This window comes from Anomaloglossus baeobatrachus, chromosome 5 (assembly GCF_048569485.1).
Source record: "Anomaloglossus baeobatrachus isolate aAnoBae1 chromosome 5, aAnoBae1.hap1, whole genome shotgun sequence".
Classification (NCBI taxonomy): Eukaryota; Metazoa; Chordata; class Amphibia; order Anura; family Aromobatidae; genus Anomaloglossus; species Anomaloglossus baeobatrachus.
The window spans coordinates 42,848,557-42,865,643 of record NC_134357.1 but is presented as its reverse complement, the minus strand read 5'-3'; the positions used below and the strand labels follow the sequence as shown (position 1 = coordinate 42,865,643).

At 47.0% G+C, this 17,087-nt stretch overlaps 1 protein-coding gene across 1 annotated transcript in view; it reads right to left on the bottom strand.

Moving 5' to 3' along the window:
• Positions 1–17,087, bottom strand: part of DOCK1 (dedicator of cytokinesis 1) — a 523,077-nt gene that overhangs the window by 431,635 nt on the left and 74,355 nt on the right. The window contains exons 10-11 of the mRNA XM_075351602.1: positions 15,785–15,864; positions 2,625–2,750 (exon numbers count right to left, since the gene is read on the bottom strand). Of these exons, the coding sequence (XP_075207717.1) occupies positions 2,625–2,750; positions 15,785–15,864 (206 nt within the window). The remainder of the gene's footprint in view (positions 1–2,624; positions 2,751–15,784; positions 15,865–17,087) is intronic.

Genomic DNA, 17,087 nt, shown 5'->3' with positions numbered 1-17,087 from the left:
GGTATACTTACTATGAAAATCCATGTCAATATAATCCTTATGAAAGTTTTTTTCAATCTCTGCCCACGTAGTCAGATTGATAGCTCATCAGTGTCCCTCCTCTCTGCTGAAATCTCACACTGCCTAGGAGAAGCTGCAGCTGTCAGTCGGGCGGAGACTCAATACTCACGAGCTCTCGGTCTACTGCTTGATTTATAAAATGCTTGTCACAATACCAAGATTATACATCCGGACTGACATGGATTTTCAAAGTAAATACATCAGCCTCATCAGGTGTAAGATTTTTTTTTTTTAAATAATGTATGTGGTTTTGTATTGAGAAATCTGCTGATGGGTCCTCTAACACATCTGTTATACTCCTTTGACAATAGACTTTCTACTCACAAAGCCAGTTAAAGGGAACCTGTCAGCAGGTTTTTGCTATGTAAGCTGAAGACTGCATGCTATAAAGGTTAACACAGAAAAATCAGGATGGCCCGTCTTATCAAGGTCTGATCTGTTTGATTATGCAGCAGGACCCTTATCATTGCTTGGACTACAAAGTGAAGCACATGGCAGTCTGGCACCCCCCCTCCTCTGACAACTCACTATACAATCATTGGGAGAGATTATCATTGTACAATCTCTACTGAGAGCCTTTTGTGGGAGGGGTTAGCTCTTTCAACTCTGCTACATGGCTAAATCTAAAAATTCTGATTTGTGTCAGAACGGCTGCACCCAGTAATCTAAGTGATACATCGTTGAATTCAGGGCCTCTTTGCCTACGTTATGCTGCTCTCAGATGAGGTACCGAAACCTGCTGACAGAGTCCGTGAGGGTAGGCCTGGGCTATAGGTCGTTTGTCCAAATGTAATAAGATTATCTGTGTGTGTAAATATTCAAAGTATAGATGTTGTAGCATAATTATCTGTGTGTCTATATGACAATTGCATAGAAGCTTTATAATATCATTCTTAGGGGTGCTTCACACACAGCGAGCTCGCTGCCGAGATCGCTGCTGAGTCACGCTTTTTGTGACGCAGCAGTGACCTCATTAGCGATCTCGCTGTGTGTGACACTGAGCAGCGATCTGGCCCCTGCTGCGAGATCGCTGCTCGTTACACACAGCCCTGGTTCGTTTTCTTCAAAGCCGCTCTCCCGCTGTGACACACAGATCGCTGTGTGTGACAGCAAGAGAGCGACAAATGAAGCGAGCAGGGAGCAGGAGCCGGCGTCTGGCAGCTGAGGTAAGCTTGTAACCAAGATAAACATCGGGTAACCAAGGTGGTTACCCGATATTTACCTTAGTTACCAGCCTCCGCAGCTCTCACGCTGCCTGTGCTGCCGGCTCCGGCTCTCTGCACATGTAGCTGCTGTACACATCGGGTTAATTAACCCGATGTGTATAGCAGCTAGGAGAGCAAGGAGCCAGCGCTAAGCAGTGTGCGCGGCTCCTTGCTCTCTGCACATGTAGCTGCATTACACATCGGGTTAATTAACCCGATGTGTACAGCAGCTAGGAGAGCAAGGAGCCAGCGCTCAGTGTGCGCGGCTCCCTGCTCCCTGCACACAGCGCTGGTAACTAATGTAAACATCGGGTAACCATACCCGATGTTTACCTTAGTTACCAGTCTCCGCAGCTTCCAGTCGGCGGCTCCGTACAAGCGCAGCGTCGCTTGCACGTCGCTGCTGGCTGGGGGCTGTTCAGTGGTCGCTGGTGAGATCTGCCTGTTTGACAGCTCACCAGCGACCATGTAGCGATGCAGCAGCGATCCTGACCAGGTCAGATCGCTGGTCGGATCGCTGCTGCATCGCTAAGTGTGAAGGTAGTGTAAGATGTGCGTACAGGAATGTTATCTAGATAATCAAGCCAGAATGAACAATAAACAAAGAGGTATTTAGAAGAGAATCTGTAATCAGTTAGTTCTCACCATGTGAGATATGGGATGTGAGATGTGGGAGGTTGACTCCTCCTTCTTGCTCAGCAACGTGTTAACAAAGAAGTATTCATTAGCTGGTTTAAGCTGGTATTAGGAAGCAAGAAAGAGGCTGATGATGTACTGTATGGACATTACTGGTTATCTCTGACCAATCAGGGACAATGTTGAACTGAATAACTGTGTGTATTTTACAATATACGGATCAGAAGACCACTGAGCTTCTCCCGAATAGAGACACGTCTCTGTGTGGTTATTGCTCCTCATACATACATCTGCGCAGATCGATTTGAAGTCAGTCTCTGTGACCCTGAAAAAAACCAATTTGCGGGTTTTCCCTAGATTCCATTTAATGGCAGGCAGAAAAACAAACACATACAGTCTATGGGTTGTGGTTTGACTGCAATTTTGGAGAAATCTTCGTAAAAACTGACTTAAGTGTGAACAGAGCTTTACGGATATTTTATCACTAAAAGATTGATAGAACGCTGCGCAAAAAGTCCACACTGAAGGGGACCTCGTTCCATTATAACCCCCATCCATTGCTTTATAGTCCTGTTTTTGAACAAAAAAACCCCTAATATTACAATCATTATTTCTTTTCAAGAAAACCCCTTTAGTCTTGTTCTAATTGCTACAACATGAAATTAGCGGCATTGAATCACGCTGCCCTTTCCCATTAACCCCGGTAATTGCAGCGCCGCACACCTGGCATGATAATCTCAGGGAATCCCATCTTTCGTGCCACGGCTGTAGATCTGTCCACGAGATGAGGAAATTCCTTTCGGATCTGATGAATGTCACCAGGCAGCAGCTTCATTGTTACCCACAGACCTGCCGGAGAGTAGGGGGAAAAAAAAAAAAAAAAAAGAAGAAGACTTACACATCCTTGTGCATTATCGTAACACATCAGTAGATATATTTAGCGGGCGGCTTGTGTCTATCCCATACAATTCACCCTCATTAAGGGATACGATTTAATTACATCTCTCTCATCAATGGTTTCCCATTATTCAAGTCCAAGGAGTGAATCTGAAGAGTTATATTAGTCTACAGGACCGAGATGGATCTACGCTCAGCAGACGCGGCTCTGAGCAACATTCTTGATTGCATTTATTTTTCACCCATTGACTTCAATGAAATCAGTCAAAAACACTATAAAAACGCAAATGTAAAAATTATTGTGGAATTACTACATTTCTGTAGCTTTTTTGCTTGCTTTCTGCATGCGTTTTTAGACAGCAGTGAATGCTGAAGAGATAGATAATAATATGCTATTTGCCCTAAGTACCAATGCAAGTGTAAAATACCCCCCCGGGTGCCCCTGGGGCACTTTCATATGGTAACTATGCTCCTGCATTGATTACACGTGTATTAAACATACTATAATGGTTATGTGTGGATGTTATTTGATTTTCAACCTTGATCTGCTCCTTTGTTTGCACTGGCTTAGGGGTACTTTGCACGCTGTGACATCGCTAGCCGATTGTAGCGATCCCGAGCGCGATAGTCCCCGCCCCCGTCGCAGATGCGATATCTTGTGATAGCTGCCGTAGCGAACATTATTGCTACAGCAGCTTCACATGCACTTACCTGCCATGCGACGTCGCTCTGGCCGGCGATCCACATCCTTCCTAAGAGGGCGGGTCTTGCGGCATCACAGCGACGTCACACGGCATGCGGCCAATAGAAGCGGAGGGGCGGAGATGAGCGGGATGTATACATCCCACCCACCTCCTTCCTTCCTCATTGCAAGCGGGACGCAGGTAAGTAGATGTTCCTCGCTCCTGCGGCTTCACACAGTGATGTGTGCTGCCGCAGGAACGAGGAACAACATCGTATCTGTCACTGCAGCGAAATTATGGAAATGACCGACACTACACAGATCACCGATTTACGACGCCTTTGCGATCGCTTATCGGTGCTTCTAGGCTTTACACGTTGCGACATAGTTACCGGCGCCGGATGTGCGTCACTTTCGATTTGACCCCGACGAGATCGCAGTAGCGATGTCGCAACGTGCAAAGTACCCCTAAGTCCTCCCTTTGTGAGACTCCCATACTTTCACACTTTAGAGCCATTGCTCATACACCCTCTTTACTTCTTTTTTTTTCTTTATATCTACACACACGTTTACCGAATTGACCCAGTGCATCACACTACCATCCATTATTTAAATTTTAGTTTTACAATCATGTGATGGTTTGATTCGAACAAAAATGTTTTTACTTTGTATCCTACACATTCCTAGATATTCTCTTTTTAAATGGTTTTAAAATGTATAGCCCTTAGAACTGAAGTATCAATAAAGGATTTTTAAATTAATTATTGGCAAAGTCTGTTTATTTGTCAGATCTATAGTGAAAGATGATAAAAAGAACTAGATGGACGGAGAGGGTGACAAAGATAATATAATTGCACTTTGTGGAGCTTATTGGACAGCTTTTTATGATTAAATAACTAAATAATTAAAAAAAAACCACTGTGTGGGGTTCCCCCTATTTTTAATAACTAGCAAATGTAAAGTAGACAGCTAGGTGTTGGTCTCAACGGTTGGGAAGGTCCATGGTTATTTGGCCCTTCCCAGCCTAAAAATAGCATCCCGCAGCCACCACAGAAGTGATGCATCCATTAGATGTTCCAATTCTGGCGCTTCGCCTCAGCTCTACCCGCTGCAGTGGCAACGGTCGTTTGAGTTGATAGGTGAACGAGGGACAGTGTCTTGTTTTTATTTCTCTCCTTTTAAGTCATTCAGGTTTACCTTTGTGGACTATTATACGAAACCCTGGGCTACGACGGACCTACATGGATTTTTCTTTTTAATTAACTGGTGAATCAGGGAAAGTGTGAAGGAGTGCTTTTTCAAATAAAGTATTTGTGTATTTCTTTTTTTCTTTTCACTTACTGGGTTAGTAATGGGGGTGTCTGATAGATGTCTCTCCATTACTAACACCTGGGCTTGATTCCAGCTGAGACAACACAGCTGACAGCAACTCCATAATCCATTACATCAATTGCCACTGCACCAGGACAACTGGGAAGGGCTGAGGCAAAGCACCAGAACTGGTGCATATAATGTGATGCGCCACTTCTGGGTTGGTTACAGTTTGCTATCTTTAGGCTGGAAAGACCCCAGTAATCATTTACCTTCCCTTTCTGATAATATCAGTCCCCAGCTGTCTGCTTTACCTTTGCTGGTTATCAAAAATAAGGGGGACCTCACGTCATATATTTTTCTTTCATTTATTTAATCATAAAAAGCTGTTCACAGGGTGCAATTTTATTATATTTTGTGGGGTTGTGCAATTATATTTTTTTCTATATATCTGTTTATCGCATTCATTGGTGTCCTAAAAACCCTAGAAAAACGCAGTTGAAAAATGCATTAAAAATACAGCAAAACGCATGGTTTTTTTTTCTGCTGTGTTTTTCCAGCCACGAGATGCAGAAACGTCTGCCTCCCAATACTCACAGTGAGCACATAAGCTAAAGGGTACCTTTACTGGATTTTTTTCCAATTAAACACACTCCCTCCTCCAATTGTCACTGCTCCACTGATTCTGGAACAGTTTTTCTTTTTATTCTATGACCGTCCATTCCAAAGTTATACCCATCGGTATTAAGAAAGCAAATTTTCTCGAAAACCGACTGAGCGTGTACTGCAGAACTTCTCGTGGGCGTGGCCATGGTATGACTGGAAGTGGTTTAAAGGAAAATTTTGCTTCTTTACTTCAGGGGGCGAAACTTTGAAAAAGAGGGGCACAGAAGAAAACAAAAAACTGTTCCAGAATCAGAACGGGAGTGTCAATAGGAAGAGGCACTAGGAAGGTGAGATTCCATGATTGCCCCCATGACAAAGTCAGCAGCTCCTGGTATGAAGATAATTTTCTCCCTGTAGCCGCACTTTTGGTATGGCTACTTTCATACATCTGGTTTTTGCTGAGCGGCACAATACGGCACTCTGCAGAAAAACACGCAATCGTTTTGTTTTTTTGCCACCGGATGCGTTTTTTCTCGCATAGACTTGCATTAGCGCCGTATTGTGCCGCAGGGGCTTGCGTTGCGTCCGTTTTTTGCCGGATGCTGCATATTTAGCCCATGCGGCGGCCAGATGGAACGTTGCCTGGCACGTTTTTTTGGCGATGCGGCGCGATACGGCACGATTTACAATGCAAGCCTATGGATGCCGGATGCGGCGTCCTGCGGCAAAAACTACATCCGGCCGCCGGATGCGTTTTTTTGCACTGCACATACTCAGTATCAAGCCGCATCCGTCAAAAAACGGACGGGCCGCATGGAAAAACTTATGCAACGGATCCGTTTTTTTCGCCGCATCCGTTGCATAGGTTTTTGAGCCGGATTGAGCTGCAGTGCAAAAACCGGATGTGTGAAAACAGCCTAAGGCCTTGCAACGTTATAAGGCTATCACCTGCAAATTAACCCTATATCTGCAGGTAAATGTTTTCTAAGGTGATCGCTCATTTTCTGACGATACATTCTCTTCAATTGTAACTTGAGAGCTGTATTCTCTCTCTCGCTGTCTGGCTAGATTTGGACATAGGCTACTACTGAGTTGCAGACATGCACCATCACAGCTAACCCACCAGATCTTTTTGGTCTGTACAAATGTATCAGCTCTTTTCTCAATGTAAAGACTAAGGCTACACTTATACTGTTTGTAGCGCTACTGATTCATTTTAACTAACACTAGCTTCAGTCCCCCCCAAAAAAATATATTGAGCTGTGTGCAACGGTGTCGACCGCATCTGTCATTTGACAGCTACAATCAATTAGAAGCGATACAGAAAGCCTCTGCGTAGCCCGATCCTAAAGGCCGACACTGACACGGATTGCTGCAGCCAAGTGATTATCCGCCTGGCAGCTATTGAACTTGACCTAGTAGCTAACTGGCCAGTTTGGCTGTGACAAACATCCCTAGGAGAGAAAATAATTGTTTGTAGCTCTGATATTAGATACGTCTGCGCAAAACGACGAGTTGGCCTTGACGGCCGACATTATGGGACTGGCTTCTAAGTTTAACTAGGTATAATCGGCTGGTGGCACAACTAGTCTTTACAGGGGGATCAACCAACAATAATGAGGTCTATGGCATCTCTATATAATCATGTGTAATTGCACTACTTTTCTGGGACAAAGAATTCATTTTTTGGGAACAATTTCAAGGGTGCCAGCACTTTCGGCCATGACTTTTTTTTAGTCTCGTTGGTGGACACGCAAAGGAAACGTCATAAAACATGACCCATTGTTTAAATCTTCTGTTTATGTTGAACATTTTTTTTTACATCGTCTATAAACCCCACCCCAAAATTAATAAGTGAAAATCCATATCCTCCTCCCCTGCTGGGATGCTATAGGCAGTGTTACTAAGTATCGCTGTTATCAGATTATGTTGCACCGTGGATGTCCACGTCTGATCCTTTTATTTTGACGCACCTGGGACATTACTCCGTTATCTCGGTATATTCTTCCCCACTTGGTGCTTTTATTAGATTATATTTAGGTACTATGATGTATTTTTGGCGCCTGCAATTCATTTATAGAATACACCATCTTTGTGCCGTTGTGCACTGCTTTGAGTCTTCTTTTTACCACTCGGTCTCCTGCTGAGTATGACGCCTCTTGTGTGACCCACTTTTTAATCCTGTATTTCATGATAAGTCAGTAAAATATATAGCTTTTATTTTATATTGTTGGCGACTGGCCATTCTTGTGATTTGGAGTTAGGTTTTGTTACTTTTTGGCCTTAACATTTGTCTAATATAAGCAACGGTGTAAACTGTAATGGGTAATACCTAAACTATTATCATCTGTTTCCACCAGTAATATTTTTTTTTTCCGGTGATTGGGCACAGGAACAATTGCTATTTTGATTAAGTTTGAGTTCTCATATATAAAGTTGTTATCAGTTCTTTTACAAGAGAAAGAGGAGGTGAGCTGTGACATCTATTGTGAATGGTGGATTCTGTGTTATCTACTATATATACAAATGTTAGTCATTGTACAGGAGGGGGAGGTGATGAGCTGTGACATCCCTTATTGTGAATGGTGAGTCCTGTGTTTTGTATATAGAGGTGTTATCAGTCATTGTACAGGAGGGGAGGAGGGGAGCTGTGACACCACCTATTGTTAATGGTGGATCCTGTGTTATCTGCTGTGTATAAAAATTATATCAGTCATTGTTCAAGAGGAAGAGGTGAGCTGTGATATCTATTGTGAATGGTGAATCCTGTGTTCTCTACTGTATAAAACAATGACTGATAACATTTTTAAAGAGGAAGAGAAGGTGATCTGTGATATCTATTGTAAATGATGGATCATGTGTTATCTAAGGACAACATCTGCAGGAGGTTTGTATGTTCTCCCAGTGTCAACATGGGATTCCTCTGGGTTCTCCGGTTCCCTCCAACACTTCAAAGACATACTGATAGGAAATTTAGATTGCGAGCCCCAATGGGGACAGTGTTGAGGATGTATGTAAAGCGCTGTGGAATAGTGCTATATAAGTGAATGAAGGGAATTTTGTTTACTTACCGTAAATTCCTTTTCTTCTAGCTCCAATTGGGAGACCCAGACAGTGGGTGTATAGCTACTGCCCTCTGGAGGCCGCACAAAGAACTACACTTAAAAGTGTAAGGCCCCTCCCCTTCTGGCTATATACCCTCCCGTAGGAGTACAGATTCCTCAGTTTTAGTACCAAAGCAAGAAGGAGGAAAGCCAATAACAGTTTCAAAAACAAATTCAATCCGATAACATGATCGGAGAACTTAAGAAACAACATGAACAACATGTGCACCCGAAAAACGAAACCCTAAGAACAAATAGGGCGGGTGCTGGGTCTCCCAATTGGAGCTAGAAGAAAAGGAATTTACGGTAAGTAAACAAAATTCCCTTCTTCTTTTTCGCTCCTAATTGGGAGACCCAGACAGTGGGACGTCCAAAAGCAGTCCCTGGGTGGGTAAAAAGATACCACATGAACGGGCTGTCAGACAGCCTCTTCCTACAGGTGGGCCACCGCCGCCTGAAGGACCTGTCTACCTAGGCTGGCATCTGCCGAAGCGTAGGTATGCACTTGATAGTGTTTGGTAAACGTGTGCAGACTCGACCAGGTAGCCGCCTGGCACACTTGCTGAGCCGTAGCCTGATGCCGCAATGCCCAGGACGCACCCACGGCTCTGGTAGAATGGGCCTTCAGTCCAGATGGAATCGGAAGCCCAGCAGAACGGTATGTGTGAAGAATTGGTTCCTTGATCCACCGCGCCAGGGTGGATTTGGAAGCTTGCGATCCCTTATGCTGACCAGCGACTAGGACAAAGAGCGCATCAGAACGGCGTAGAGCCGCCGTGCGAGAAATGTAAATCCTGAGTGCTCTCACCAGGTCCAACAGATGTAAACCCTTTTCAAATTGGTGAACTGGATGCGGACACAAAGATGGTAAAGTGATATCCTGATTGAGATGAAAGGAAGAAACCACCTTGGGAGAAAACTCTGGAATTGGACGCAGTACTACCTTGTCTTGGTGAAACACCAGGAAGGGAGATTTGCAAGATAACGCCGCTAGCTCGGACACTCTTCGAAGAGACGTGACCGCCACAAGAAAAACTACCTTTTGTGAAAGCCGAGAAAGGGGAACCTCTTTCAAAGGCTCGAAAGGCGGCTTCTGAAGAGCAATGAGAACCTTGTTCAGATCCCAGGGTTCCAATGGCCGTCTGTAAGGAGGAACGATATGACAAACTCCTTGGAGAAAAGTGCGTACTTTAGAAAGCTGTGCCAAGCGCTTCTGAAAGAATACGGATAGCGCGGAGACTTGACCCTTAAGAGAGCTAAGCGACAAGCCTTTTTCCAACCCAGACTGCAGGAAGGAAAGAAAAGTTGGCAATGCAAATGGCCAGGGAGAAAACCCTTGAGCCACGCACCACGCTAAGAATATCTTCCACGTTCTGTGATAGATCTTAGCTGAGGATGGTTTCCTAGCCTGTCTCATTGTGGCAACAACCTCATGAGATAAACCTGAGGCCGCTAGGATCCAGGACTCAATGGCCACACAGTCAGGTTCAGGGCCGCAGAATTGAGATGGAAAAACGGCCCTTGAGACAGCAAATCTGGACGGTCTGGTAGTGTCCACGGTTGGCCTACCGTGAGATGCCACAGATCCGGGTACCACGACCTTCTTGGCCAATCTGGAGCGACGAGTATGGCTCGATGGCAGTCGGACCTGATTTTCCGGAGAACTCTGGGTAACAATGCTAGAGGTGGGAACACATAGGGGAGTCGGAATTGCGACCAATCCTGAACCAAGGCGTCTGCCGCCAGTGCTCGGTGATCGTGAGACCGTGCCATGAAAACTGGGACCTTGTTGTTGTGTCGTGACGCCATCAGATCGACGTCCGGCGTCCCCCAGCGGCAACAGATCTGCTGAAACACGTCCGGGTGAAGGGACCATTCTCCTGCGTCCATGCCCTGGCGACTGAGAAAGTCTGCTTCCCAGTTTTCCACGCCTGGGATGTGAACTGCGGATATGGTGGACGCTCTGCTTTCCACCCACGTCAAAATCCGTTGGACTTCTTGAAAGGCTTGGCGACTGCGTGTTCCCCCTTGGTGGTTGATGTACGCCACCGCCGTGGAATTGTCCGACTGAATCCGAATCTGTTTGCCTTCCAGCCATTGTTGGAAGGCTCGCAGGGCAAGATAGATTGCTCTGATTTCCAGAACATTGATCTGCAGGGTGGACTCTTCCAGAGTCCACATCCCCTGAGCCCTGTGGTGGAGATACACCGCTCCCCACCCTGATAGGCTCGCATCCGTCGTGACCACTGCCCAGGACGGGGGAAGGAACGACTTTCCCTGTGACAATGAGGTGGGGAGAAGCCACCAACGCAGAGAGTCCTTGGCAGTCTGAGAGAGGGAGACAGTCCTGTCGAGGGACGTCGATTTCCCGTCCCATTGGCGTAGAATGTCCCATTGTAGAGGGCGCAGATGAAACTGCGCGAACGGGACTGCCTCCATTGCTGCTACCATCTTTCCTAGGAAATGCATGAGGCGCCTCAGTGAGTGCGACTGGCTCTGAAGGAGAGATTGCACTCCAGTCCGCAGCGAGCACTGCTTGTCCAGTGGAAGCTTCACTATCGCTGAGAGAGTATGAAACTCCATGCCAAGATAAGTCAGAGATTGGGTCGGGGTTAGATGAGACTTTGGAAAGTTGATAATCCACCCGAAACTCTGGAGAGTGTCTAGTGCCACTTTCAGACTGTGTTGGCATGCCTCTTGAGAGGGTGCCTTTATAAGCAGGTCGTCTAGATACGGGATGACCGAGTGACCCTGCGAGTGCAGAACAGCTACTACTGCTGCCATGACCTTGGTGAAGACCCGGGGGGCTGTTGCCAGACCGAAAGGTAACGCTACGAACTGCAGGTGTTCGTCGTGTATGACGAAGCGTAGGAAACGCTGATGCTCTGGTGCGATCGGCACGTGGAGATACGCATCTTTGATATCTATTGATGCTAGAAAATCTCCTTGAGACATTGAGGCTATGACGGAGCGTAGGGATTCCATCCGGAACCTCCTGACTTTTACGTGTCTGTTGAGCAACTTTAGATCCAGGACGGGCCGATACGATCCGTCCTTTTTTGGGACCACAAACAGATTGGAGTAAAAACCGTGACCTTGTTCCTGAAGAGGGACGGAGGTCACCACTCCTTCCGCTTTTAGAGCGGCCACCGCCTGCAACAGAGCATCGGCTCGGTCTGGTGGGGGAGAAGTTCTGAAGAAACGAGTTGGCGGACGAGAACTGAACTCTATCCTGTACCCGTGAGACAGAATATCCCTCACCCAACGGTCTTTGACGTGTGACAGCCAGATGTCGCCAAAGTGGGAAAGCCTCCCACCGACCGCGGGTGTGGGAATCGGAGACCCCAAGTCAGGAGGACGCCGTTTTGGCAACGGTTCCTCCGGCTGCCCTTTTTGGGCGTGACTGAGACCTCCAAGAATCTGAGCGTCTCTGGTCTTTTTGAGTCTTTTTTGACGATGCGAATTGGGACCTGCCCGGTCCTCGAAAGGACCGATAACCAGACTGACCCTTCCTCTGTTGGGGTCTGTTTTGTCTGTGTTGCGGTAAGGATGAGTCCTTACCCTTGGAGTGTTTGATGATTTCATCCAAACGCTCTCCAAACAATCAGTCACGAGAAAAAGGCAAATTGGTTAAGCACTTCTTGGAATGAGAATCTGCTTTCCAATGTCTCAACCACAGGGCCCTACGCAAAACAACGGAGTTGGCTGACGCCACTGCCGTGCGGCTTGTAGCGTCAAGAACAGCATTAATCGCGTACGACGCGAATGCCGCCATTTGCGAGGTCAATGGTGCTACCTGCGGGGCAAATGCACGTGTGACGGAGTCAACTCGCGCAAGCCCGGCTGAGATAGCTTGGAGTGCCCATACGGCTGCAAAAGAAGGCGCTAATGACGCTCCAATCGCTTCATAGATGGATTTCAGCCAGAGCTCCATCTGCCTGTCAGTGGCATCTTTAAGTGCCGCTCCATCTTCAACTGCAACCAAGGATCTAGCTGCAAGCCTGGAAATTGGAGGATCCACTTTTGGACACTGGGTCCAACCTTTGACCACCTCAGGGGGAAAAGGATAGCGTGTATCTTTAAGCCGTTTAGGAAAACGCCTTTCAGGATAAGCGTGGGGTTTCTGGATTGCGTCTCTAAAGTCAGCGTGGTCCAGAAAAGTGCTTAAAGTACGCTTAGGGTATCTGAAATGGATTCTCTCGTGCTGCGAAGCTGACTCCTCCACAAGAGGAGCTGGTGGGGAAATATTTAACATCTTATTGATGTTAAATATAAGATCATTAACTATGGCGTCACCATCTGGTGTATCTAGATTGAGAGCGGTTCCAGGATCAGAATCCTGATCAGTTACGTCCGCCTCATCACCCATAGATTCATCTCGCTGGGATCCTGACCATTGAGATGAATGTGAAGGCCCGTCATAGCGAGCCCGCTTAGGCTGCCCGGGGCCATCGTCCGAGTCAGAGTCTTCACCCTGAGGTGTATATGCCCGCCCCGGAGCTTGGAGCTGAGGGGGACCAGGGGGCAATGATTGCACAGTGTCCGTGGCCTGAAGTACAGGCCTAGCTCGCAATGTGTCAAGAATTTGTGACATAGTGAGAGACATTCTGTCAGCAAAAGCTGCAAACTCAGTGCCTGTCACCTGGACAGCATTCACAGGTGGTACACCCTGGGTCACGTCCAGCAGAGGCCCCGGCTGTGCAAGCGCCGCAGGGGCCGAGCACTGCACACAATGGGGGTCCGTGGAGCCTGCCGGTAGAAAAGTCCCACATGCGGTGCAGGAAGCATATAATGTCTGTGCTTTGGCACCCTTGCGTTTTGCGGACGACATGCTGCTGGCTCTCTGAATGTGAGAGAGTCTATAGCCAAAGGGCGACCAGCGCTATGTAATACCAAGTATTTGTAGCAACAAAATACTAAGAATACTACTGGCACAAGAGGGGTGAGCCCTGAGGGCTGCTTACCGCCCGCTGAATAGCGGGTAAGAGGCTGTAGAAATCCTTGTCTGGGTCTCCCCGGCTCCCCTCTGCAGCTCAGCGTGTCAGCAGGAATGGCTGCCGGCGTCTGTGGAGAGGGGCGGTCCGTGGGAGTTCCCAAACAAAAGTGCGGGAAACAGTGTCCCCTCTGTGCCGATGGTGAGGGCTGGAGTATGTAAAAACGACTCCAGCCCTCAGCGCTGATGCACTGGCCAGCGTCCCGCCCCTCTCCTGACTGGCAGGTCTGGGGGCGGGAACGAACGGGAGCAGGCCGCAAAAGCCGGGGACTCGAGTTATCAGCGCGGCCGCCGTAAAAGCGCGGGCCGCGCTGAAGTCCCCGGCGCACCACAAGTGCCAGCCGCGCCGCAGTCCCAGCGGCCGGCATGACCGATTTCTAGCTGTGGCCAGCGTCCCGCCCCTCTCCTGACTGGCAGGTCCGGGGGCGGGAACGAACGGAAGCAGGCCGCAAAAGCCGGGGACTCGAGTTATCAGCGCGGCCGCCGTAAAAGCGCGGGCCGCGCTGAAGTCCCCGGCGCACCACAAGTGCCAGCCGCGCCGCAGTCCCAGCGGCCGGCGCGACCGATTCCTGGAAGTGTGCCTGCTTCAGCTAAGCTGAATGAGGCCATGGCACAAGCGCCGTAGCGCTGATGTCCCCCGGCGCACTACAACACCCAGCATGCTGCGGTGTGAGCGCCTGCACGGGGACACAGAGTACCTTGAGGATGCAGGGCCATGTCCCTGATGTACTCCGCTCCATCCAGCATCTTCTCCAGGGGCTGTAGATGGAGCCCGGTCTCAGTGCCTGGAGACCAGTAAATCCCACTTCACCCAGAGCCCTGTAAAAAGGGATGGGGAAGGAATCAGCATGTGGGCTCCTGCCGCCGTACCCGCAATGGGTACCTCAACCTTACAAACACCTCCGACATACAGTGGGGTGAGAAGGGAGCATGCTGGGGACACTATATGTGTCCTCTTTTCTTCCATCCGACATAGTCAGCAGCTGCTGCTGACTAAAAACAATGGAGCTATGCGTGCGTGTCTGACCTCCTTGCGCACAAAGCTAAAACTGAGGAATCTGTACTCCTACGGGAGGGTGTATAGCCAGAAGGGGAGGGGCCTTACACTTTTAAGTGTAGTTCTTTGTGCGGCCTCCAGAGGGCAGTAGCTATACACCCACTGTCTGGGTCTCCCAATTAGGAGCGAAAAAGAAATTCTATTATATAAAGATGTTATCAGTCATTGCACAAGAGGAGGAGGAGGTGAGTTGTAACATCACCTATTTTAAATTGTGGATTGTGTTATCTTCTGAATATAGAGCTGTTATCAGTCATTGTAAGAAGAGGAGGAGGAGGTGAGCTGTGACATCACCTATTGTAAATTGTGGATCGTGTGTTATCAACTGAATATAGAGTTATCAGTTATTGTACAGGAGGAGGAGGTGAGCTGTGATATCACCTACTGTGAATACTTGATCCTGTGTTATCTACTGTACATGGAGGTGTATCAGTCATTATACTGCACAGGAGGTGGAGGAGGTGAGTTTTGACAGTGAATCCTGCGTTATTTACTGTATATCAAGTTATTATTTGATTTAAACATTGGGTCATATTCTGATGACACATTCCTGTTGAAGTGATTGATTACCCCAAAATATGATAGGTCATCAATATCAAATGGATGGGGTTTTGACATTTGAAATTCTCAGATCCACCGATATCGGATGATAAGGCTAATAAAAGTACATAGCCCACTACTCTATACACTTTAATGGCCATTTTAAGGTACTGCAGCTCAACTCCTATTAAAGTGAAAAAATATGTGCCAAGAAGGGGCAAGGATCTGAGGAATCTCTGGTTCATTGATTAGATAGCTTTCTTCCTTCTGGAGGAGAGCTAATTTGCATACATTTAAATATATATGAACCGTATACAGTCAACTCCTAAGCTCCCCTAGTGGTGGCTTCAGGCAGCCAAAATGCCATGTATTAAATGTATGTCCATCTACGAGGAACTCATAGGGAAGACACTTTTTAGGGTTATACTATTCCTAAAACAGGTTTCTTGGTATGGAAAATATATCAAAATCAGCCTTGTTTCTATGATTATAAGATTTCTACTCAGAGAGCTACTGGATGCGAGCATCCTGCGGAGGTGATAAATGATCTTCTCCCCTTTCTAGAGTACAATCATTTATTTTAATTAAAATTAAAACCCTCTACTCAGTACATTGCTATTTTAATTACAGAGCAGCGGAGAGGATTTTCCCAGCTGCGGGTCCCGATGTGAGGATTGCAGAAAAACGACTTACCTTGACCTTTGTGGTTAACTTCCTTGGCGGCAATCACTTTGTTTATAACAGTCTGAAGAAAGTCATTCTCCCCTGCCACCCTGGGAGAAAAACGGGATGATAGGTTGAGCTGCTTGTGTCGGATCACGTCATCCAATGCTAGCCTGGAGTGTGCACATCACGGACAGCACCACAGGGAACATAAGGGGGGCACAGAAAACCAGAGAGCACAGAAACGGGGGCATGGATGGGGGGGGGTCATAGAGATGGCACAAAAGTTTTGTATTAGTTCACAACAGACACAGAACAGAAATAGGATGACAAGAAAGATATGGAAAGGTCAGTGATCAGGTATTTACCACCGAGAAGAGAAAAATCAAGCTTAAGACCGTAAACAACTATGGGGCTGACTGTGAGAGACCCCACAGGCGGTAATGCTGGCCAAACATTTCAGATGGATATTCCTCCCAACCCTGCTATAAACATGCAGGGGGGTCTCAGTATGTAATAGTGCATATCTCCATTAAAATAAAATAAAATAAAAAAAAAAAAAAAGAGTGGGCATGTTGAAATTCAACATGTCCAACCCTTTTTTTCAACCCCAAAGAAAAAACATTCTGAAGTTGGGAAAATATATTTGTAAGACCCTGGTCATTGGCTACATCGGTAGTCTGTTTCTCCACAAACCGAGCCCTCCAAACCTCCTACCGGTCGGCATCCCCGCATTAGTGGGCATGACATAATGTAATTTATGCATCGCATCTGGCCTACTAATTCGAGGAGGCACAGGGGATACCAGAAACTGGAAGAAGGTTCATAGGAGCTACAAACTTCTGACCTTGGACTAGAGTCCTGCAAATCCTTCTGCTCAACTCTAATGTTCCTCAATAGGTAGAAGGATGTAACCTCCTACTAGACACCACTGGTGATGGTGCAACTGAAATTCAACATGTCCAACCCTCACCACCCTCACCCCCCCCCCACCAAAAAAAAAAAGAACATTCTGAAGTTGGGGAAAAAAAGATTTGTAGGACCCTAGTCATTGGCCACATTGGTAGTCTGTTGTTGCCAAATCAGAGACCTCCCAACCTCCTACCAATTTGCATCCCTGATGGCTTTTCCGATTAGTAAGCATGTCATGATGTAATTTATGAATCACATCTGTCCTACTTATTCGAGGATAGCAACAGCTGGAAGAAGGTTTTACTACTGACCTTAGACCAGGGTCCTGCAAATCCCTCTGCTCAACTCTAATGTTCCTCAATAGGTAGAAGGGTGTAAGCTCCTACTAGACACCACTGGTGTGGTGTGTCTTTCCCATGAA